Below are 25,026 nucleotides of genomic sequence, written 5' to 3'. Positions count from 1 at the left end.
TTTTCATCGAGTAACTTCTCGAATATGTTCACCACCTATATAAGCAAGCTATTCCTTACTCTCGGCGGTCAGACATTCAGTTGGAAAACAACTCGAGTGGAGAGAGCGGAACTGTTCTCCAACGGCTGGTCCGTTGGGACGTTTTACCTACTTTTATTTGTGAATTGCTGCATTGATTTATCAACAGACTGGGTGAGCAAAAGTTACAACCTTTTATATCTTTCAATATCAAGATTTGAACTTTGAATGTTAAATTATATGGGGTTTCGTGGTTTCAATTCTAACTAAGTCCTTCAGACTGGAACCTTTTATCAACCTCATACGCCAGAATCAACTGTGTTTGGACAAGTGAGAGTAGTGTTGCCACACCTTGAACTTTTCACTGATCCGAGTGATCGTTTACATTGCCAACGTGATAGCGTCTAAGCAGCCTGGAAGGATCCCCCCCTCTTCATCCCTTTTTTTTTCTTCCCTCCTTACTTCGCTTTCTTTTTCTTTCCTTTTCTTCCTTTCGGATATTGAGTACTAAAAATTCTTGTCATCCGATGCGCTATAACCTTCCTGCCCTCCTTTGGGTGCAAAATCGAGATTGTAAGGGTGGCCTTAAATCATTGTTTATATAAAGATTTAGTGGCTTTGTTTCTTAATTAAAGTATTTGTGTACTATATATAGGTGTTGATTAAAGTTTTCCCTGTCGAACCTTGCTCTTGGGCTTTTCTTGAAAGTCATAATAACAGATCCCAAGAAATCTTAATAATTATTACTCTTGATTGTGTCTTGGTTGTCAAACGGGCTGAGCCCTTATCTAAAGTTTGTAATTCCCCCCTCTTTGCTTGTTGTACCCTGCTTATTCTAGTTATTTGAAGTTTAAAATACAACTTGTTTTAAAACCATTCTCCTCTTCTTACATTTGTTCAGTTGTGCGTTCTCTCTCATTCTTTACCTTTCCCTTTTCCTTTCTTCTTTTTAAATCAAAAAAAAAATGTACTTACCACGGACACCCCTCTCGGGTAGCCCGCCGTGGCGTCCACTGGCTCTGCTGATTGGTGAATGATAAAATCTGATATACTAGGTTTCACCCAACGAGGCAATGACCGCAAGTCTTTCCGTGGTCCGACAAGTCACCACCAGTGAAATAACTTTGGTATACCTTGAGCGTTGTGGTGTCCCAAAGATTATCTTTTGACGATCTTTGTTGTTGTGGGTCGACCATCTCATTTTCTATGCTAAGGTTTCCGTTCCTTTTGCCACTGGTATGAATAAAATATTTATTGGTACCCCACATTGACCTATCTCGTCACAAATGGTAGCAGACAATCTTTTCCGTTAATTATACGCTCTGTTTTTCTTTTCCTTATCGTTATGGCATGTTTTTCGGATAACTTTCCTCTGGGTGACAGTTCTAATTCTTCACCACTTCCCTCGTATCATAATCTGTCCTTACCGACCCCTCTTATCGGGGATTTGATTTCTTTCTCTCCTTCTTCGGATTCACTAATGCATTCTTCTGATGACATAAAATCTCCTCCAGTCGTCGAACAACATGCAATGTTTCCATCACCAACCCATTTTTCTTCCTCCCCCCATCTTACTTCTGTTGACAGTGCACTTAATATTCAGATAGTTAAGCAATCATTGCTTCTTGTACCTCAGCTACAAGCTACTGATCCTCGCACCTTGACCATTTGGCTTTTCTCTGTGAGAAAATTTTTAAATATTACACTTGCTTCCTTTCCTCAATTAATTGGTCTTTTGTCAGCTAAAACTACTGGTTTCTTTTCAAAATTTTGGCTTGATAATATGTCTAATTTTTCTTCATGGTTTCACTTACGGACTATCATACATAATTATTTTTTGCCCTATGAGATTCGTTACAAATTAAGCACTGACTTTGTCCGTCGCCACCAACTACCTACTGAATCTACACATGACTATCTTGATTCTATTACTACCTATAGTGATGTATTGAACATTGCTTGTAATACTTCTGAATTAATTTCAATTGTCCGTTTTTATGCTGCTCCTTCCTTTCGTCAGCTCCTCGATGCACTTAACCCCCCCACTACCATGCTTCAGTTATACAATTTGGCTCAGTCTCATGTCATTAATTCCTTAGGAGATCTTTCATATTATTCATCTATTCCCCCACCTGGTATCGTACCCCCTCCTTTACCTATTTCGTTACCTTCGCCTTCTGTCTCTCCTTCTTCATCAACAAATCGTTCAACTATAACATGCTTTCGTTGCAAAGGTCAGGGACATATTTCTAAGTATTGTACTGCCTCACTTTCGGGAAACGCCTTCCACCCACGTCGTTAGGCAGTCGTCGTATTATTGGGGAAAACCTGCCTTCACTTACTTTTTCTCCTCCTGAAAATGTTCCTCCGTTTTCTTCTAGTGCTTCTTTTCTTCCTTGTACTTCTCATGTGTTGATAACTGTGAATAATTTGCCATCAGTTGCTCTCTTAGATTCAGGTGCTGCCGTATCCCTTATTAGTTTGTCATTTTTTGAATCCTTAAAAGCCAATTTTCCTCATTTGCAGTATACTCCATCTTCTCGGCAATGTATTTCCGCATCAAACCAACCTCTTCATGTCCTTGGCACTATATCTCTAAACATTAAAATGCAATATTTTTCCTGGCCTTTTACTTTTCTTGTGGTTGAGCATTTATCGTCTCCTCTCATCTTAGGGTTTGATTTTTTTTCTCACACTGGTCTCATTCTTGATTCCGTTCATTCCCAGGTTTCTTTTCATTTTTCATCCAAATCTGTTCCGTTGATAAACCCTTTTGATTATCCCTTTTCCCATCAGTCTTCCTCCCTCGCAATTAATTCTATTCATTCTGATCAGGTACAATCTCTCCTCCAGGAATTTTCTGATGTGATTACCCCTAATTTAGGGACTGTTAAGAACTTCACAGCCCATATCGATTTGACTGACACTACTCCGGTTCGCTCCTCTCCGTATTTTCTTAGCCCTCCTAGGATGAAGATTCTTAATGAATTAATTGATAAGATGCTTCGTGATGGCACTATCATTCCTTCATCTTCCAATTATGCCTCTCCTGCCTTCATTGTTAATAAACCTGATGGCTCCTTTCGATTTATAGTCGATTATAGAAAATTAAACGCCCGTATACTGTATGATGCCTATCCGATGCCTAAATTACAATCCGCTTTCCAACATTTTTCTAATTCTCATTATTTTACTATTTTTGACTTCAACTCCGCTTACAATCAGATTCCCCTTGATGATGTTAGCTCTCGCTACACTGCGTTTATTACGCCTACTGGTTTATATCAGTTCAAAAAAGTTCCATTTGGGTTAAATCTTGGATCTCAAATCATGCAGCGTTTTGTTGATTCTTTATTTTCCGATCTTAAGTACAAATATTTGTTTCCTTTTATTGACGATATCCTTGTTTATTCTCCTGATTTCGAATCTCACTTACTGCATGTCCGTGAAGTTCTTACACGTCTTCGTTCCGTTGGCTTGACTGTTAACCCTTCCAAGGTTCTTGTCGCTCAAACATCTATCAAATTTCTTGGTCATATCCTCAGCTCACAGGGTGTCGCTGTTGATCCTGACCGTGTTTCCGCCATTCATAAAATTCCCCCTCCTCAGAATTTGAAACAATTGCGCTCCTTTTTAGGCATGGTGGGCTTTTATGCCAAATACATTCCTAATTTTTCTCAAATTTCGGAACCATTAAATCTCCTTAAAAGAAAAGGCGTTAAATTTCATTGGACTAATTCTCAACAAGTTGCTTTTGATACCTTAAAATCCAAACTTTCTCATGCCCCCCTCTTGCAAATCCCCGATTTTTCCCTTCCCTTTGAACTTTCAACTGATGCCTCTGACGTCGCTCTTGGCGCTGTTTTACAACAAACTTGTAATGGCCAAACCTTACCCATTGCCTATTTTAGTCGTCTTTTATCTCCTGCAGAACGAAAATATTCTGTCTACGAAAGAGAAGCTCTGGGGCTTCTTTTGGCTATTGAACATTTTGCCGAATACTTGGACCATCGCGAATTTGTAGTACAGACCGATAATCAAGCATTATCCTGGTTGCTTCATAATGCTCCTAAAATAGGTCGTACTGGTCGTTGGCTCCTTCGGTTATCTCGTTTTAAATTTTCGCTTAAGTTTGTATCGGGTTTTCATAATTCAGTTGCTGATGCTTTACCCCGCCTTTTTGAAGATACTCAATCCCATGACTCTGAAATTGATGCTTTGCCTGTTAATGCTATTACCTCTATTTCCTCCCTTACTAATTTTCCCCTTTCCTTTCAGTCCTGTCTGGACCATCAGAAACAAGATCCGTATTGTCAACAGCTCATTCAAGACCTTTCTCTCCCAAATTATTCTGGTCCTTTTCGTTTGCAGAATCGTATGCTAATTTTTAAACCTACTCCACGTGCTATTTCTCGCCTCGTTCTTCCTTCAAATTTACGTCCTATGATTTTTCAGTATTTCCATGGTTCCCCTGTTGGGGGCCACTTTGGAATGGCCAAAACTTATGCTCGTCTTGCCTCTTTATTTTTTTTGCCACAGATGAGAAAAGACATATATTCTTGGGTTCGTTTATGTGATTCTTGTCAAAAACATAAGCCACTCAACCACCAACCCTATGGGACCTATGCCGCTTCTCCTGCCACTTATTCCGCTGAAAAATTCTATATTGATATTGTTGGCCCGTTAGTAAAATCCTCAAAAGCTAATGCTTATATATTCACTTTGCTCGACGGTTTCTCCAAGTTTCTTATTGTTCGTCCGTTACGAAATATTTCTTCCCAAATAATTATTAATTTATTATCCACTCAGATTTTTCCCATCATTGGTCTTCCTAAAGTATTAATTTCCGACAACGCTTCTATTTTTACTTCTAAGGCCTTTTATAATTTTTGTTTCTCTTACGGTATCAAGAAAGTTTTTACTTCCCCCTATCATCCTCAGGGTAACATTGTAGAACGTTACCATCGAAATCTCAAAACTTTTCTTTCTATTTTTCATTCTACTGACCATAAGTCTTGGGATTCCGAACTCCCCCATTTTGTTTTGGCATTAAATACTACTATTAATTCATCGACATCCTTTACTCCTGCCAAGTTGTTTCTTGGCAGAGAGTTACACACACCCCTTTCTTTATCTTGGAATTTATCCTCATTATTGGATACCCCCTCTCATCTCCTCACTGATACTCAACTGAATCAAGCCCTTCAACAACTTCTTCACGCCAGAGATCTTCATCGTAAGGCTTGTAATTCCCGAGTCCGTTCCCCATCTTTTCAAGTTTCTGATTTTGTACTCTTAAAGAATCATCCCATTAGTTCTACTTCTCAAAATTTATCTGCAAAGCTTTCCCCTCGCTGGATTGGTCCTTTCCGTATCCTCTCTTTTCCCTCTCCGACCACTGCCCTCCTCCAATCCCTTGACACTCCTACTGAAGTTAAAAAAGCTCATTTTTCTCAGATGAAGAAATTTTTCCCTCCTTCCTTTCCTGAGGGTTAGGGATAGAGACTTCTTCCAGGCTGCCTTTGTTGTTCCTTTTGGTTAGGTTTTTTATCTTCTCTCATTTGTCCATTTTGGGTTTTCTATACTTGTATTTTCTTTTTCTCTTTCCTTTTGCTCACTCAATTCTGCTCTCTCCACTCACCCTCCCCCTATGTCTGACTCTCCCATATATAAATTTTAGGGGTTTTACATTCCCTTTTTTATTTCTCGTATGGGAAACTTTACTTTAAATTACGTATATTGTTCAAAAATACTTATTTTTATTGTATCTCTCTCTCCATATATATATATTAAGGCCACTCCTTTTTTTATTAATATATATATATGTCTATTTTTTGTAACTCTCTATTTCCCTCCATATCACCTTTCTCTTCCTTTCTACTTTCTACCATCTTTGTTTTCCCTTCTTCTCTCTCTCTTTCCTTCCATCCCTTTTCCCTTTCTTCCCTTTTCCTTTTATTTTTCGCTGCTTATGCCTGTTTGGTTTTTGCTTTCCGTTTCTGCTTCATCGTTCTACGAGTTCCGGCGATGGTATCCTCCGTGGTCATCATGGGAATTTCTTCTCCACCTCTGGATCATCATCGTCATCTCCCCCATCCTTCGGATTCGCCGAGTGGTGGGAATATGTTACGTCCGCGCTATTACGTCTTACCTTCTGCCGCATTCTTCTGCTTGCTCGCCCAGCTGTTCACTAAATGGCCTGCTATCTCACACTGCTGCTTCCTCGTTGTGACGTCACACCTACGTATTTTTCATCGAGTAACTTCTCGAATATGTTCACCACCTATATAAGCAAGCTATTCCTTACTCTCGGCGGTCAGACATTCAGTTGGAAAACAACTCGAGTGGAGAGAGCGGAACTGTTCTCCAACGGCTGGTCCGTTGGGACGTTTTACCTACTTTTATTTGTGAATTGCTGCATTGATTTATCAACAGACTGGGTGAGCAAAAGTTACAACCTCTTATATCTTTCAATATCAAGATTTGAACTTTGAATGTAAAATTATATGGGGTTTCGTGGTTTCAATTCTAACTAAGTCCTTCAGACTGGAACCTTTTATCAACCTCATACGCCAGAATCAACTGTGTTTGGACAAGTGAGAGTAGTGTTGCCACACCTTGAACTTTTCACTGATCCGAGTGATCGTTTACATTGCCAACGTGATAGCGTCTAAGCAGCCTGGAAGGATCCCCCCCCCTCTTCATCCCTTTTTTTTTTCTTCCCTCCTTACTTCGCTTTCTTTTTCTTTCCTTTTCTTCCTTTCGGATATTGAGTACTAAAAATTCTTGTCATCCGATGCGCTATAACCTTCCTGCCCTCCTTTGGGTGCAAAATCGAGATTGTAAGGGTGGCCTTAAATCATTGTTTATATAAAGATTTAGTGGCGTTGTTTCTTAATTAAAGTATTTGTGTACTATATATAGGTGTTGAATAAAGTTTTCCCTGTCGAACCTTGCTCTTGGGCTTTTCTTGAAAGTCATAATAACAGATCCCAAGAAATCTTAATAATTATTACTCTTGATTGTGTCTTGGTTGTCAAACGGGCTGAGCCCTTATCTAAAGTTTGTAATTCCCCCCTCTTTGCTTGTTGTACCCTGCTTATTCTAGTTATTTGAAGTTTAAAATACAACTTGTTTTAAAACCATTCTCCTCTTCTTACATTTGTTCAGTTGTGCGTTCTCTCTCATTCTTTACCTTTCCCTTTTCCTTTCTTCTTTTTAAATCAAAAAAAAATTGTACTTACCACGGACACCCCTCTCGGGTAGCCCGCCGTGGCGTCCACTGGCTCTGCTGATTGGTGAATGATAAAATCTGATATACTAGGTTTCACCCAACGAGGCATTGACCGCAAGTCTTTCCGTGGTCCGACAAGTCACCACCAGTGAAATAACTTTGGTATACCTTGAGCGTTGTGGTGTCCCAAAGATTATCTTTTGACGACCTTTGTTGTTGTGGGTCGACCATCTCATTTTCTATGCTAAGGTTTCCGTTCCTTTTGCCACTGGTATGAATAAAATATTTATTGGTACCCCACATTGACCTATCTCGTCACAGAACCGCTCCCATTCCGCCAACAGTGGTAGTTGGTTATTATTATTATTATTATTATTATTATTATTATTATTATTATTATTAATATTATTATTATTATTATTACGGAGTTACCCGTGGTGCAGAAGAGATGAATGAAGGTGCCGGGATGAATGGGTCTAACTACAATGTCAAGAAAAGAATTTAAAAACTTAAATTGAAGGTTATATTTTAGAAAAACAACAAACTTAACAACTTTTCACTTAGTGAGATAACAATGACATTTCAGGTACAAGACTTAGAAAAATCCAAGATTTCAGAACTTTAACACCCTTGGACTACAAGCCCCTAGTTTTAAAATTTTTGAGCTCTCAGCTCAAATTTTACATACGAGCATAAATTTGTTCAAAGGGCAGAAATCCCCTAAATTCATGGAGCACTTGCTCCCAAGATGCAACATCTAGCCTTCAAGAGGCATACAGTTATCTTACTTTGGAACAGAGCTAACAGGCTCTCATTTTTCAAGCCTACTCAAGGCAACACCAAAAACATCTTACACCTTTTCGCCTTCCATGGCCCAACTTACAAACTGAAACAGGACTATTTCGTACCCAACCTATAGGACCTTCGTGTAAAAAGGAATAACAAAATGGCCCGAACACAAAGTGAAAGGAGACGAATGCTTCCACTCCTAGATATGAACACTTAAAACCTAAAGGGCACTAGGCCGAAGAAACAGGGGCTATTCCCAAACTATGGAGGTGATCGTATAAGAATAAATTAAGACATTACGAAAGGGAAGAAAACCAGTTACAAAACGTAATCACCTCAAACCAATATAAAGAGGAGCTCGAGAGGGTACATCACTCTCTATCCCCGATTTACCGCTAAAGATTTTAAGTTTTTACATTAGCCGGCAGTAGTTACATCTGTAGGAAAACTAGGTTACATAGTTAAAGATTCGGACCTTTCCCTCAGGTTAAGCTGCGGAGCAAGCAAGAAATAAAGGTTATGTTGCCATTACCTTGTCGGTGTACTGCTGCCTGATGGAAGAGGCGCCTCCCGCCTCCTGCTTGACACACACACAGTAGGTTAGATGACGGTCAATTGGCCAAGAGACGTGAAAATCCGCAGTTTATAAACCCTCGGGGAAAGTTCGAGACCTTTCACGAATAAACCAGCCACACCCCCTCAATTTATTGGTTAATTTAAAGGCTACACTCAAAATCGAAGAAGAAGGCTGTGATAGGTTGAAAATTAATTACAGAAATTTGGGATTGGCTAGATTCAAAACTGGCGGAAAGAAAATATCAATATTGCCAACCCAAAAATAAATGAACATCAATTAGTAAAAAAAAATTATGAATACCAAACTTCTTTAAATCAAAAGTTCTTTCACTTCGCAGCAGGGTGCATGATCATAGATGTTTTGCAGTGACATCTATGGAAGAATGTCCAAACTTCCCTATGAAGGGCAAACAAAACAAGTAGAAATTCTCACAGTACAGGAAACTTCACAATAACAAAATTCCATCAGATTTCAGTGGTGACATGTGATCAAAGGTTTAAGTAAGTCTAGTTTCAAGTTCACAGTTCCTCCAGTAGCGGAGTTCCTTTAGACGCAAGATTTAAATGTGCGGCGTAGATGAGTACCTACCGGTACAGACACCCCCCCCCCAAATGTCCTTCCAGGGGCGTGACGGGGAAGAATTTTGAAAAAAAAAAGTATTTCTTGTTGATGAAAATTTTCTAAGTTTTCTTTTGTGGATGGGTGGAAACTTGTTAAACTCCAGCTTTAGAGTGTCCTTGTTATCGTAGAATTTGAAATACATGTTGGTACGTTTGACGGCGAGTCCTGCCGCCGCTGCCGATGTCCAGTTGAGGTCGCCCGGACCCCTCAAGTACCCTCAGATACACCTCTCCCGGTACTATGAGAAGGGTAGTCGTGGTGAAGGACGCCGCAGATTAGAAGTATATCTACAGTCCCCAGATGAGTTGGCGGTGGGGGTACCGCACTTCAGCCTTTGCCGGGAGATGGACTCCGGCGCGTCGGGCACAAGGACACTTCACGGGAGTGGAGTGGGCCCGTACCCCAACTTCTGTGGTAGTACGGCGGCAAACGGCTGCGGGGGCACTGAAACCGTAAGATCTCGACGATAGAAAGGTGTTGTTGTAGACTTGAGAATAGAGGGTGCGATCTTTATTGGTGATGCTGAGGGGCGGGCAGCGTGGAAGGTATTTGTATGCCAATGGTGTGGATATGCAGGAGACAGGGGCTTAGTAATGGCCACAAAGGGACTGACAGCAGAAAAACCAGAGGGGAAGATCGTACATACAGATAATACATCACAAATTCAAATAATTTGGGGCAGAAGGCCGGCCAAAAAATATAACCTTCAAACTGCTGCTAAACGTTGATGGTTAAGTTAACAATGACATTACACAGGTTTCACCTGAGACAGATGAACTCTAAAGATCCTCTTTGTGGCTGGATTGCTTACTAATAAGGTAACCGGTGTCAGAAAATCCAATATTATGCACGGCCAATGAAATCTGGGGACAAGCTTGCCCACAACCATGACTTGATCTCCTACTTTTAAACTGGTGGGCCTCCGTCCACGATCACACCTTTCCCTAACCTTTTCATGGGAAACTTTAAGATTGGCCTTAGCCTTCTTCCACAGATCTGTAATATTATCGGGATCTATTGTCTGTGGTAGAATATCATTAGGTGACCAATGGTTAGAGAGCGGCGTGTTACGCACAAATTTATACATCAGAGAAGATGAAGTAAACTTAAGGGACTCATGAACCGCCGAATTCAAAGCGAAGGCCAACCAATGCAGAGACGTATCCCACCTGGAATGATCACCATGATGATATGCAATGAGAACTGATCTAAGATTACGATTGACCCGGTCAGCCAGAGATGGTTGAGGATAATACGCCGATGTAGTTACATGTGATATAGACAGGTCAAAACAGAATTTAGGGACGAGATTGTATGTAAATGCCTTAGCATTATCAGAAACTAATTACTGACACGGACCAAAGGAAGCAAATATGGTATTTAAACAAGAAATGGTGGACTGAGCGGTAGCCGGCTTAACTGGAAATAACCAGGAAAATGTAATGAAACCATCTACACACATTAGAATGAATTTGTTGGCGTTCCCCTTTGATTGGGGGAAGGGTCCGACGTAGTCGATATAGAGGCGTTCCATGGGGCGCGACGCTTGGTGAGAAGATAATAGACCGGGCGAGTTGGCCGTGAGCGTAGAGGCGCGCGGCTATGAGCTTGCATCCGGGAGATAGTAGGTTCGAATCCCACTATAGGCAGCCCTGAAAATGGTTTTCCGTGGTTTCCCATTTTCACACCAGGCAAATGCTGGGGCTGTACCTTAATTAAGGCCACGGCCGCTTCCTTCCAACTCCCAGACTTTTCATATCCCATCGCCGCCATAAGACCTTTCTGTGTCGGTGCGACGTAAAGCCCATAGCAAAAAAAGAAGATAATAGACCTAGCTTAGTGGACAAGGTGGGCTTACTAAGCCACAAGATTTACAAGCCTTTACCAATTCACGAATTTCACCGTCCATACCTTTCCAAATGAACATCTCTCGGATCTTTTCTCGAGTTTTGAAGATACCTAAATGCCCCCCTAATGGAATCTCATGGTAGTAGTTGAAGATCATCATACAAGAACAGCTGGAACCACAACTTTCATCTTTTGATCATGCCTCGACGGGCAACATAAAACCCATTCCTCAACACATAAGGGTCGACATGTTCCACAGAAGAAAGGGTTTCCATAATAGGGGTCAGCACAGGATATTCACGATGATATTTTTCAATATCCCTAAACAACATGGGGGCATCAATTAAAATGGCATTTACACCCGAAGGTATGGGCGTGGGAAGAGATGAACCATCTTCCAATTCGGAGGTCTCCACATCATTAGCAAACATGCGGCTTAGTCCATCCACCACAACATTTTCAGATCCTCTTATGTGCCTAACATCAAATTGGAAGGCCCAAATTCTGATGGCCCATCGGGCTATACGACCAGTACGACGCGGCCTAGCTAAGAACCAACTTAAGGCTTGGTTATCTGTTTCCAGCTCAAACTTAATATGTTCCAGATAGAGGCGTAACTTCTCTAATGCCAATAAGACTGCCAAACCCTGAAGTTCATATATGGAATACTTGGTTTCTTGAGCCGATAGTGTCCTAGATGCATAGGTGATGGGTCGCCTTCCGAGTTCAGTTTCTTGAAGAAGCACAGCAGCCACCAGCGACGACGAGACGTCGGTTTGAACGATGAATTTCTTCGAGCGATCAGGCATAGAAAGGACAGGGGCGTTGCAAAGAGCTAATTTTAGGTCTTCAAAAGCGGCTTCTTGAGACGGCCCCCACTGAAATTTGACGCCTCTCCTACGTATTAAGTTCAAGGGCGTCGCTCTGTTAGCGAAGTTAGGAATAAATTTCCTGAAGAAATTCACCATGCCGATGAACCTGGCAATACCTTTGATGTCCACGGGAGGTTTGAAATCACGGATGGCCTGTGTTCTAGAATGATCAATTGATACAGCATCGGGCGACACAATATGGCCTAGGAATGACATTGAAGGATTAGCGAAAGCTACCTTAGATAACTTCACAGTTAACCCTGCCTTAGGAAGACGGTTAAGGACCTCTTTTAAATGATCAAGGTGTTCTTCAAAGGTCTCAGAAAATACGACGACATCATCAAGATAATGGTACAAGAATTCGAATTTGATGTAACATAGACCCTATCTAGCAGTCTCGTTAGCACAGCTGCCCCCGTGGAGAGCCCGAAAGGCACGCGGTTGTACTCATACAAGTTCCAATCCGTGGCAAAAGCTGTTAGATGTTTTGAATCTTCAGCTAGAGGGATCTGATTGTACGCCTGATTAGGGACTAAGATGGTGAAGAACATAGCTTTCCGAAACCATGAAAAACAAGAGTGAAAGTCGGGAAGAGGCACAGATTGTAACACCTCCTTCCGATTTAAAGCCCTATAGTCAATCACAGGCTTGAAGCCACATTGAGGTTTCGGAACTAGCAAAATGGGCGATGAATACGCCGGCTTAGAGGATCGAATGATACCATCCTTTAACAGCTGATCGATGATCTGCTTGAGAGCCTTCATTTTAGCCTATAAGGTGGAAATCTAACCGAAATCGATTCAGTAACCTCAATCTTATATTCAATAAGGTTAGTAACACCAAGAGTATCAGAAAATACATCCGGAAACGACTGACAGTTGACGAATACTATCAGCCTGCTCCTCAGGTAGATTTCAATGGTCTAACAACATCTCATCCTGGGTAGGCGAAACAGATGAACATGATGCAGAATTACACTTAAGCAAAGTAATTTTACAGTTACTAGCAAATTTGAAAGTGCACGACTTGCGCTGAATGTCGAGCACTAGACCGAAAATTTCTAAGGGAGTGGAATTGGACGAAATGCATTGAACCAAACATGAACGATAGTCAGAAAATTTACAAACAGACTTTAATTTTGAGTATCATCCTGCCAAAATAATGGAACAAACACTCCCTGAGTCTAACAGAGCGGTAACGGGTTCACTATTCAACTCAACCTTGAGAAAAGGTACTAGTGGGGGGGGACTCCGCCGCAATCCAAAGGCATTCTTTAGGGCAATCAATTGCGGGGTTAGAAGAACTTCTACCCTGTTCCGAGCTTTCGGTAGTTTTAACCGGGGCTGAGCTTTGGGAAGATGAATTTGCCCTCTCAGCCGATAACACTAGTCACATTCGATTATTCGAGTTGGTGGAGGTTGTACCAAAAGTTGAACAGGAGGCGGTGATATTGTCATTAGGGCAATTCTTGGCGAGGTGATTAATGGAACCACACTTGAAACATCCTTGTGATGAACTTGCTCCATTCTTTGTCCCACTGGATTTAATCAAAGGGCACGTGTTACGCAGGTGATCTGTCGACCCACAAGCATAGCATTTGAGGGTGGTGGAAGTTCGGCGAGGTTGAGGCCGAAAGTCGCTTGAAGAGGGAGTGGGCTCCTTAGCGACTCATAAGGTGTCGGCATACCTAACTCCTTCGGCTGAGATAGCCATAGCATCTAATTCAGCACAAGTTTGAGGACGCGACGCAAAACAGAAGTACGACCTGTAGGGTGGGGAAATACCTTCAACAATTGTCTGCACGATATGACCTTCAGGGAAATGAAGAGCGAATGCCCTGGTGTAGAACTTGATGTCCTGGATGAAGTCAGCGAGATTTTCATCCAGTCGCTGTACTTGGTAATAGTATTTCTGTATTAGAGAGGACATTGCCCTTGCCGGAATGAAATTCGCCAGAAGGTGTGTATGCAAGTCTTCTATAGAAGATTGCTCAGCTATGGCTCTGAATATTTTGTCCGAGAGGACACCTATGGAGTAAGGGTAAATAATTTGAAGAATTTGAGCAGAAGAAAGAGAAAACACTAGACCGTGATCTTGAAATTCAACTAAGAATCTTAAAAATGAAATGACATAATTAGTAGAATTTATAGAAAGCTTAGAAATTCCGATAAGTAACACAGCCAAAGGCTGAGGCAAGCTACTGAACCCGGGTGACATACTAGGTAATGGCCTAGGGGGTGAAAAAGCTTCAAAGACAGCATTATTTAGAAAGAATGGTGGAATAGATGTACGACGATCAGGCTCATTTCCTATAGGGGTGGATGTTTGTTGCGCTGCTACAGATTTTCTGCTTTCTTCGCCTTCGGAAGAATCTTCCTCACTTACGATGTTTACAACCGTGACCTGGTCGGTTTTGGGGGTAGCTGGCCCAGTCAGCAATTGAAGAACTTTACTAGATATTTCGGAAAGGTTTTCAACCAGGTTACTAGCTCCCTTAGCACGGTCTTATTTTAGTTTAAGAGACAATAGGTTACTAACTCTATTGTAAAAGTGAAACAATCTAGCCTGTACTCTTTTAAGTTGATTAGGAGATGGATCACTTACTTCAAGAAAGCTAACAACAGATGCTAGCTCGGTGGTGTTGTCGGTGATAGTGGAGAGAGCCTCATCAATATCCTTCTCTCCCAAAGTTGGAATACTAATTGGTAATTCAAGAGATTCCTTAAGCTTGGTGGTAACTGCCGCAACCGTACCTGTAGACTGAACATTTCTAATAAGTAATTCGTAAATCAATTCCTCGTTGCGCAAGTAGCCGGGATTGAGGACTTCGCGAGGTCCAGACATGACGACAGAAGTTTACAAATTTAGAGAAGAGAGAAAAAAATTCCAGCGACTGAGAAAATCGTTAGAGTTCGGTGCGAACACTATGTTTAGCCGTCAACCACGCTCTGCTACCCCTTGTTACAGGGTTACCCGTGGAGCACAAGAGATGAATGAAGGTGCCGGGATGAATGGTTCTAACTACAACTATGAATGACGAATTATAATCATTATAAAATATCAAAGCCATTTTGACAGTGCTGATATAATTATTTTATTATTATTATTGATATATACAGTCGTATCAGCACACACGTTTTTAAAACATAACCGGTTTTCGGACACTAAGGTCCATCATCAGTGTTAATATTTAAATTTAATTTCACATAAGTGTGTCGTCAAAATGAGTTAAAAATAAGTATAAAATTGTAGTCCTGTTGACATCAACTGTAAAATGAGAAAAAAGGAACCAAGTGTTAAAATTATGAAATCAATACATGTAAACTTACAATGTTGTTGTAAAAATTATGGACATACCATGTTAAGGCTGGCTTTCCTTCGTGCTCAGGCTGTTGGTCGAGTACTAACGAGCGTTCAGCTTTAGTACGGAACCGCACTGCAAGCACATGATGTTACGTCACCTCAAGGTTACGTAGTGAGCACCTGATGTTTACGTCAACTCAAGATTGTAAACAAGATGTTGCTTGCGGCTGTTTCATTTAAAATTTTATCTAGTTCCCTAGTCTGCGCTAAAAATATCTCAATGTTTTCACGTGTATTTAATTCAAATCCATAAAAGAGAAGCAAAAAAAAAAATAAAAAAAAATAAAAATAAAAAAATAATTAGTCCTGATGAACCCAAGATGCCCAACTTTAAAGTCTCTCCCAAAAATTCACAAAGAGAATTACCCTGTTAGACCTATAATTAATTGTCGTAACAGCCCCACATTTCAATTATCAAAATATTTACTTAAACACTTACAAAACCACATTACACTAGAAAATAGTAATTCAATATCGAATTCTTTGGAAGCTATTTCCAAAATACAATCAACAGAAATAAACGAAGAAACAGTAATGGTATCATATGACGTGACCAACATGTATTCCAATATTCCTATTAAAGAGACCATAGACTTAATAGAAGAAAACTTAAAGAATCAAGATAGACTAAGTCACATAGAAATTAATGAAACGATAAACTTATTAACTCTAATATTAGAAAATAATTACTTTACATTCAACGGGAAGTACTACCAGCAAAACACAGGTTTACCAATGGGGAGCCCACTATCAGGTTTCTTAGCCAATATTTATTTAAATAATCTTGAGAAAACCATTTTGAACACATATCAGAAAGAAATAAAATTATGGGTCCGTTTTGTTGACGACACGGTAGTATTTTTAAATGGAGACCTCATTACTCCCGAAACATTTCTGGGTTGTTTGAATTTGCTTGACAGCAACATTAAATTCACTATGGAGAAAGAAATCGATAAAAAGTTAAATTTCTTGGACCTCACATTAACAAAAACCAACAATAGGATAGATTTCGATATTTTTAGGAAACCCACACAGGCCATCACTACCATCAATAAAGATTCCAACCACCCAGGAACCCACAAACAATCAGCTTACAACAGCTACATTAGTAGATTACTAAAACTTCCCTTGAGTAATGAAAACAAACTGAAAGAAATTAGAATAATAAAACAAATTGCTAAAGCAAATGGCTACAACCCAGAAATGATAGACAATATTATACATAAGAAAGAAAATGGAGAAAAAAAGAAAAACCATGAGAAAAGAAAGAAAATCCATGAACATAATAAATTTGTGACATTTACATATTTTGGAAGGCAAGTTTTTAAAATCGCGAATATATTTAAGAAATTTCAACTAAAAACAGCTTTCCGAACCAGAAATAAAATATCAGAACATATATATAATGCACACAGTGTCAATAAAAAAGATATATATACTAATTCGGGAGTATACAGGCTCACTTGTAACGACTGTAAAAAGTTTTATATAGGTAGAACCGGGCGAACCTTAAATCAAAGATATCAAGAACATTTTAAGGCAATAAAGTACAACAAGTATTCAGCTTTTGCGGAACACATTTATAACAATAACCATAGCTTTTTAGGGATCGAAAAGGACATGAAGTTAATTTTTAAAGGTAATTATGGATTTGAATTAAATACACGTGAAAACATTGAGATATTTTTAGCGCAGACTAGGGAACTAGATAAAATTTTAAATGAAACAGCCGCAAGCAACATCTTGTTTACAATCTTGAGTTGACGTAAACATCAGGTGCTCACTACGTAACCTTGAGGTGACGTAACATCATGTGCTTGCAGTGCGGTTCCGTACTAAAGCTGAACGCTCGTTAGTACTCGACCAACAGCCTGAGCACGAAGGAAAGCCAGCCTTAACATGGTATGTCCATAATTTTTACAACAACATTGTAAGTTTACATGTATTGATTTCATAATTTTAACACTTGGTTCCTTTTTTCTCATTTTACAGTTGATGTCAACAGGACTACAATTTTATACTTATTTTTAACTCATTTTGACGACACACTTATGTGAAATTAAATTTAAATATTAACACTGATGATGGACCTTAGTGTCCGAAAACCGGTTATGTTTTAAAAACGTGTGTGCTGATACGACTGTATATATCAATAATAATAATAAAATCTAACTACAACGTCAAGAAAAGAATTTAAAAACTTAAATTGAAGGTTATATTTTAGAAAAACAACAAACTTAACAACTTTTCACTTAGTGAGATAACAATGACATTTCAGGTACAAGACTTAGAAAAATCCAAGTTTTCAGAACTTTAACACCCTTGGGCTACAAGCCCCGAGTTTTAAAATTTTTGAGCTCCCACCTCAAATTTTACAGACGAGCATAAATTTGTTCAAAGGGCAGAAATCCCCTAAATTCATGGAGCACTTGCTCCCAAGATGCAACATCTAGCCTTCAAGAGGCATACAGTAATCTTACTTTGAAACAGAGCTAACAGGCTCTCAGTTTTCAAGCCTACTCAAGGCAACACCAAAAATATCTTACACCTTTTCGCCTTCCATGGCCCAACTTACGAATTGAAACCGGGGTACCTCGTATCCAACCTATAGGGCCTTCGTGTAAAAAGAAATAACAGTTTAATAAATGGCCCGAACACAAAATGAAAGGAGGCGAATTCTTGCACACCTAGATAGGAACACTTAAATCCTAAAGGGCACTAGGCCGAAGAAACAGGTGCTATTCCCAAACTACGGAGGTGGTCGCATAAGAATAAATTAAGACATTACAAAAGGGCAGAAAACCAGTTACAAAACGTAATCAAGTCAAACCAATATGAAGAGGAGCTCGAGAGGGTACATCACTCTCTATCCCCGATTTACCGTTAAAGATTTTAAGAAGTTTTCACATTAGCCGGCAGAAGTTACATCTGTAGGAAAACTAGGTTACATAGTTAAAGATTCGGACCTTTCCCTCGGGTTAAACTGCGGAGCTAGCAAGAAATAAAGGTTATGTTACCATTACCTTGTCTGTGTACTGCTGCCTGATGGAAGAGGCGAAATTCCGCCTCCTGCTTGACACACACACAGTAGGTTAGATGACGGTCAATTGACCAAGAGACGTGAAAATCCGCAGTTTATAAACCCTCGGGGAAAGTTCGAGACCTTTCACGAATAAACCAGCCACACCCTCTCAATTTATTGGTTGATTTAAAGGCTACACGCAAAATCGAAAATTAATTACAGAAATTTGGGATTGGCTAGATTCAAAACTGGCGGAAAGAAAATATCAATATTGCCAACCCAAAAATAAATGAACATCAATTAGTAAAAAAACTTATGAATACCAAACTTCTTTAAATCAAAAGTTCTTTCACTTCGCAGCAGGGTGCATGATCATAGATGTTTTGCAGAGACATCTATGGAAGAATGTAAAAACTTCCCGATGGAGGGCAAACAAAACAAGTAGAAATTCTCACAGTACAGGAAACTTCACAATAACAAAATTCCATCAGATTTCAGTGGTGACATGTGAGCAAAGGTTTAAGTAAGTCTAGTTTCAAGTTCACAGTTCCTCCAGTAGCGGAGTTCCTTTAGGCGCAAGATTTAAATGTGCGGCGTAGATGCGTACCTCCCGGTACAGACCCCCCCAAAAATGTCCTTCCAGGGGGGTGAAGGGGAAGAATTTTGAAAAAAAAGTATTTCTTGTTGATGAAAATTTTCTAAGTTTTTTTGTCGATGGGTTAAACTCCAGCTTTAGAGTGTCCTTGTTGTCGAAGATTTTGAAATAAATGTTGGTACGTTTGACGGCGAGTCCTGCCGCCGCTGCCGATGTCCAGTTGAGGTCGCCCGGACTCATGAAGTACCCTCAGATACACCTCTCCCGGAACTATGAGAAGGGTAGTCGTGGTGAAGGACGCCGCAGATTAGAAGTATATCTACAGTCCCCAGATGAGTTAGCGGTAGGGTGCCGCACTTCAGCCTTTGCCGGGAGATGGACTCCGGCGCGCCGTGCACAAGGATACTTCACGGGAGTGGAGTGGGCCCGTACCCCACTTCTGTGGTAGTACGGCGGCAAACGGCTGCGGGGCACAGAAACAGTAAGATCTTGGCGATAGGAAGGTGTTGTTGTTAACTTGAGAATAGAGGGTGCGATCTTTATTGGTGATGCTGAGGGGCGGGCGGTGTGGAAGGTATTTTTATGCCAATGGTGTGGATATGCAGGAGACAGGGGCTTAGTAATGGCCACAAAGGAACTGACAGCAGAAAAACCAGAGGGGAAGATCGTACATACAGATCATACATCACAAATTTAAATAATTTGGGGCAGAAGGCCGGCCAAAAAATATAACCTTCAAACTGGTGCTAAACGTTGATGGCTAAGTTAACAATGACATTACACAGGTTTCACCTGAGACAGGTGAACTCTAAAGATCCTCTTTGTGGCTGGATTGCTTACTAATAAGGTAACCGGTGTCAGAAAATCCAATATTATGCACGGCCAATGAAATCTGGGGACAAGCTTGCCCACAACCATGACTTGATCTCCTACTTTTAAATTGGTGGGCCTCCGTCCACGATCACACCTTTCCCTAACCTTTTCATGAGAAACTTTACGATTGGATTTAGCCTTCTTCCATAGATCTGTAATATTATCGGGATCTATTGTCTGTGGTAGAATAACATTAGGTGACCAATGGTTAGAGAGCGGCGTGTTACGCACAAATTTATACATCAGAGAAGATGAAGTAAACTTAAGGGACTCATGAACCGCCGAATTCAAAGCGAAGGCCAACCAATGCAGAGACGTATCCCACCTGGAATGATCACCATGATGATATGCAATGAGAACTGATCTAAGATTACGATTGACCCGGTCAGCCAGAGATGGTTGAGGATAATACGCCGATGTAGTTACATGTGATATAGACAGGTCAAAACAGAATTTAGGGACGAGATTGTATGTAAATGCCTTAGCATTATCAGAAACTAATTATTGACACGGACCAAAGGAAGCAAATATGGTATTTAAACAAGAAATGGTGGACTGAGCAGTAGCCAGCTTAATTGGAAATAACCGGAAAACGTAATGAAACCATCTACACACAGTAGAATGAATTTGTTGGCGTTCCCCTTTGATTGGGGAAGGGTCCGACGTAGTCGATATAGAGGCGTTCCATGGGGCGCGACGCTTGGTGAGAAGATAATAGACCTAGCTTAGTGGACAAGGTGGGCTTACTAAGCCAACAAGATTTACAAGCCTTTACCAATTCACGAATTTCACCGTCCATACCTTTCCAAATGAACATCTCTCGGATCTTTTCTCGAGTTTTGAAGATGCCTAAATGCCCCCCTAATGGAATCTCATGGTAGTAGTTGAAGATCATCATTACAAGAACAGCTGGAGCCACAACTTTCATCTTTTGATCATGCCTCGACGGGCAACATAAAACCCATTCCTCATCACATAAGGGTCGACATGTTCCCCAGAAGAAAGAGTTTCCATAATAGGGGCCAGCACAGGATATTCACGTTGATATTTTTCAATATCTCTAAACAACATGGGGGCATCAGTTAGAATGGCATTTACACCCGAAGGTATGGGCGTGGGAAGAGACGAACCATCTTCCAATTCGGAGGTCTCCACATCATTAGCAAACATGCTGCTTAGTCCATCCGCCACAACATTTTCACATCCTCTTATATGCCTAACATCAAATTGGAAGGCCCAAATTCTGATGGCCCATCGGGCTATACGACCAGTACGACGCGGCCTAGCTAAGACCCAACTTAAGGCTTGGTTATCTGTTTCCAGGTCAAACTTAATATGTTCCAGATAGAGGCGTAACTTCTCTAATGCCAATAAGACTGCCAAACCCTGAAGTTCATAGATGGAATACTTGGTTTCTTGAGCCGGTAGTGTCCTAGATGCATAGGCGATGGGTCGCCTTCCGAGTTCAGTTTCTTGAAGAAGAACAGCAGCCACCAGCGACGACGAGACGTCGGTTTGAATGATGAATTTCTTCGAGCGATCAGGCATAGAAAGGACAGGGGCGTTGCAAAGAGCTAATTTCAGGTCTTCAAAAGCGGCTTCTTGAGACGGCCCCCACTGAAATTTGACGCCTCTCCTACGTATTAAGTTCAAGGGCGTCGCTCTGTTAGCGAAGTTAGGAATAAATTTCCTGAAGAAATTCACCATGCCGATGAACCTGGCAATACCTTTGATGTCCACGGGAGGTTTGAAATCACGGATGGCCTGTGTTCTAGAATGATCAATATATACAGCATCGGGCGACAAAATATGGCCTAGGAATGACATTGAAGGATTAGCGAAAGCTACCTTAGATAACTTCACAGTTAACCCTGCCTTAGGAAGACAATTAAGGACCTCTTTTAGATGATCAAGGTGTTCTCCAAAGGTCTCAGAAAATACGACATCATCAAGATAATGGTACAAGAATTCGAATTTGATGTAACATAGACCCTATCTAGCAGTCTCGTTAGCACAGCTGCCCCCGTGGAGAGCCCGAAAGGCACGCGGTTGTACTCATACAAGTTCCAATCCGTGGCAAAAGCTGTTAGATGTTTTGAATCTTCAGCTAGAGGGATCTGATTGTACGCCTGATTAAGGTCTACGAAGGTGAAGAACATAGCTTTCCGAAACCATGAAAAACAAGAGTGAAACTCGGGAAGTGGCACAGATTGTAACACCTCCTTCCGATTTAAAGCCCTATAGTCAATCACAGGCTTGAAGCCACATTGAGGTTTCGGAACTAGGAAAATGGGCGATGAATACGCCGGCTTAGAGGATCGAATGATACCATCCTTTAACATCTGATCGATGATCTGCTTGAGAGCCTTCATTTTAGCCTATAAGGTGGAAATCTAACCGGGATCGAATCAGTAACCTCAATCTTATATTCAATAAGGTTAGTAACACCAAGAGTATCAGAAAATACATCCGGAAACGACTGACACAGTTGACGAATACTATCAGCCTGCTCCTCAGGTAGATGTCAAAGGTCTAACAACATCTCATCCTGGGTAGGCGAAACAGATGAACATGATGCAGAATTACACTTAAGCAAAGTAATTTTACAGTTACTAGCAAATTTGAAAGTGCACGACTTGCCCTGAATGTCGAGCACTAGACCGAAAATTTCTAAGGGAGTGGAATTGGACGAAATGCATTGAACCAAAGATGAACGATAGTCAGAAAATTTACAAACAGACTTTAATTTTGAGTATCATCCTGCCAAAATAATGGAACAAACACTCCCTGAGTCCAATAGAGCGGTAACGCGTTCACTATTCAACTCAACCTTGAGAAAAGGTACTAGTGGGCGGGGGACTCCGCCGCAATCCAAAGGCATTCTTTAGGGCAATCAATTGCGGTGTTAGAAGAACTTCTACCCTGTTCCGAGCTTTCGGTAGTTTTAACCGGGGCTGAGCTTTGGGAAGATGAATTTGCCCTCTCAGCCGATAACACTAGTCACATTCGATTATTCGAGTTGGTGGAGGTTGTACCAAAAGTTGAACAGGAGGCGGTGATATTATCATTAGGGCAATTCTTGGCGAGGTGATTAATGGAACCACACTTGAAACATCCTTGTGATGAACTTGCTCCATTCTTTGTCCCACTGGATTTAATCAAAGGGCACGTGTTACGCAGGTGATCTGTCGACCCACAAGCATAGCATTTGAGGGTGGTGAAAGTTCGGCGAGGTTGAGGCCGAAAGTCGCTTGAAGAGGGAGTGGGCTCCTTAGCGACTCATAAGGTGTCGGCATACCTAACTCCTTCGGCTGAGATAGCCATAGCATCTAATTCAGCACAAGTTTGAGGACGCGACGCAAAACAGAAGTACGACCTGTAGGGTGGGGAAATACCTTCAACAATTGTCTGCACGATATGACCTTCAGGGAAATGAAGAGCGAATGCCCTGGTGTAGAACTTGATGTCCTGGATGAAGTCAGCGAGATTTTCATCCAGTCGCTGTACTTGGTAATAGTATTTCTGTATTAGAGAGGACATTGCCCTTGCCGGAATGAAATTCGCCAGAAGGTGTGTATGGAAGTCTTCTATAGAAGATTGCTCAGCTATGGCTCTGACTATTTTGTCCGAGAGGACACCTATGGAGTAAGGGTAAATAATTTGAAGAATTTGAGAAGAAGAAAGAGAAAACACTAGACCGTGATCTTGAAATTCAACTAAGAATCTTAAAAATGAAATGACATAATTAGTAGAATTTATAGAAAGCTTAGAAATTCCGATAAGTAACACAGCCAAAGGCTGAGGCAAGCTACTGAACCCGGGTGACATACTAGGTAATGGCCTAGGGGGTGAAAAAGCTTCAAAGACAGCATTATTTAAAAAGAATGGTGGAATAGATGTACGACGATCAGGCTCATTTCCTATAGGGGTGGATGTTTGTTGCGCTGCTACAGATTTTCTGCTTTCTTCGCCTTCGGAAGAATCTTCCTCACTTACGATGTTTACAACCGTGACCTGGTCGGTTTTGGGGGTAGCTGCCCCAGTCAGCAATTGAAGAACTTTACTAGATATTTCGGAAAGGTTTTCAACCAGGTTACTAGCTCCCTTAGCATGGTCTTATTTTAGTTTAAGAGACAATAGGTTACTAACTCTATTGTAAAAGTGAAACAATCTAGCCTGTACTCTTTTAAGTTGATTAGGAGATGGATCACTTACTTCAAGAAAGCTAACAACAGATGCTAGCTCGGTGGTGTTGTCGGTGATAGTGGAGAGAGCCTCATCAATATCTTTCTCTCCCAAAGTTGGAATACTAATTGGTAATTCAAGAGATTCCTTAAGCTTGGTGGTAAGTGCCGCAACCGTGCCTGTAGACTGAACATTTCTAATAGATAATTCGTAAATCAATTCCTCGTTGCGCAAGTAGCCGGGATTGAGGACTTCGCGAGGGCCAGACATGACGACTGAAGTTTACAAATTTAGAGAAGAGAGAAAAAATTCCAGCGACTGAGAAAATCGTTAGAGTTCGGTGCGAACACTATGTTTAGCCGTCAACTACGCTCTGCTACCCCTTGTTACCGAGTTACCCGTGGAGCACAAGAGATGAATGAAGGTGCCGGGATGAATGGGTCTAACTACAATGTCAAGAAAAGAATTTAAAAACTTAAATTGAAGGTTATACTTTAGAAAAAACAACAGACTTAACAACTTTTCACTTAGTGAGATAACAATGACATTTCAGGTACAAGACTTAGAAAAATCCAAGATTTCAGAACTTTAACACCCTTGGGCTACAAGCCCCGAGTTTTAAAATTTTTGAGCTCCCACCTCAAATTTTACAGACGAGCATAAATTTGTTCAAAGGGCAGAAATCCCCTAAATTCATGGAGCACTTGCTCCCAAGATGCAACATATAGCCTTCAAGAGGCATACAGTAATCTTACTTTGAAACAGAGCTAACAGGCTCTCAGTTTTCAAGCCTACTCAAGGCAACACCAAAAATATCTTACACCTTTTCGCCTTCCATGGCCCAACTTACAAATTGAAACAGGGGTACCTCGTATCCAACCTATAGGGCCTTCGTGTAAAAAGAAATAACAGTTAAAAAAATGGCCCAAACGTAAAATGAAAGGAGGCGAATGCTTGCACTCCTAGATAGGAACACTTAAAACCTAAGGGGCCCTAGGCCGAAGAAACATAGGCTATTCCCGAACTATG

At 40.8% G+C, this 25,026-nt stretch overlaps 1 protein-coding gene across 1 annotated transcript in view; it reads left to right on the top strand.

Annotated features, from left to right (window-relative positions):
• Window positions 1–6,223: 6,223 nt before the first annotated feature.
• LOC136883187 (general odorant-binding protein 28a) overlaps window positions 6,224–25,026 on the top strand; it is a 150,006-nt gene continuing 131,203 nt past the window's right edge. Inside the window, exon 1 of the mRNA XM_067155374.2 lies at window positions 6,224–6,458. Coding sequence (XP_067011475.1) covers window positions 6,291–6,458 — 168 coding nt within the window. The 5' untranslated portion in view covers window positions 6,224–6,290. The remainder of the gene's footprint in view (window positions 6,459–25,026) is intronic.

This window comes from Anabrus simplex, chromosome 11, assembly GCF_040414725.1.
Source record: "Anabrus simplex isolate iqAnaSimp1 chromosome 11, ASM4041472v1, whole genome shotgun sequence".
NCBI lineage: Eukaryota > Metazoa > Arthropoda > Insecta > Orthoptera > Tettigoniidae > Anabrus > Anabrus simplex.
The sequence above is the reverse complement of the archived record's forward strand: the minus strand, read 5'-3'. Positions and strand labels throughout refer to the sequence as shown.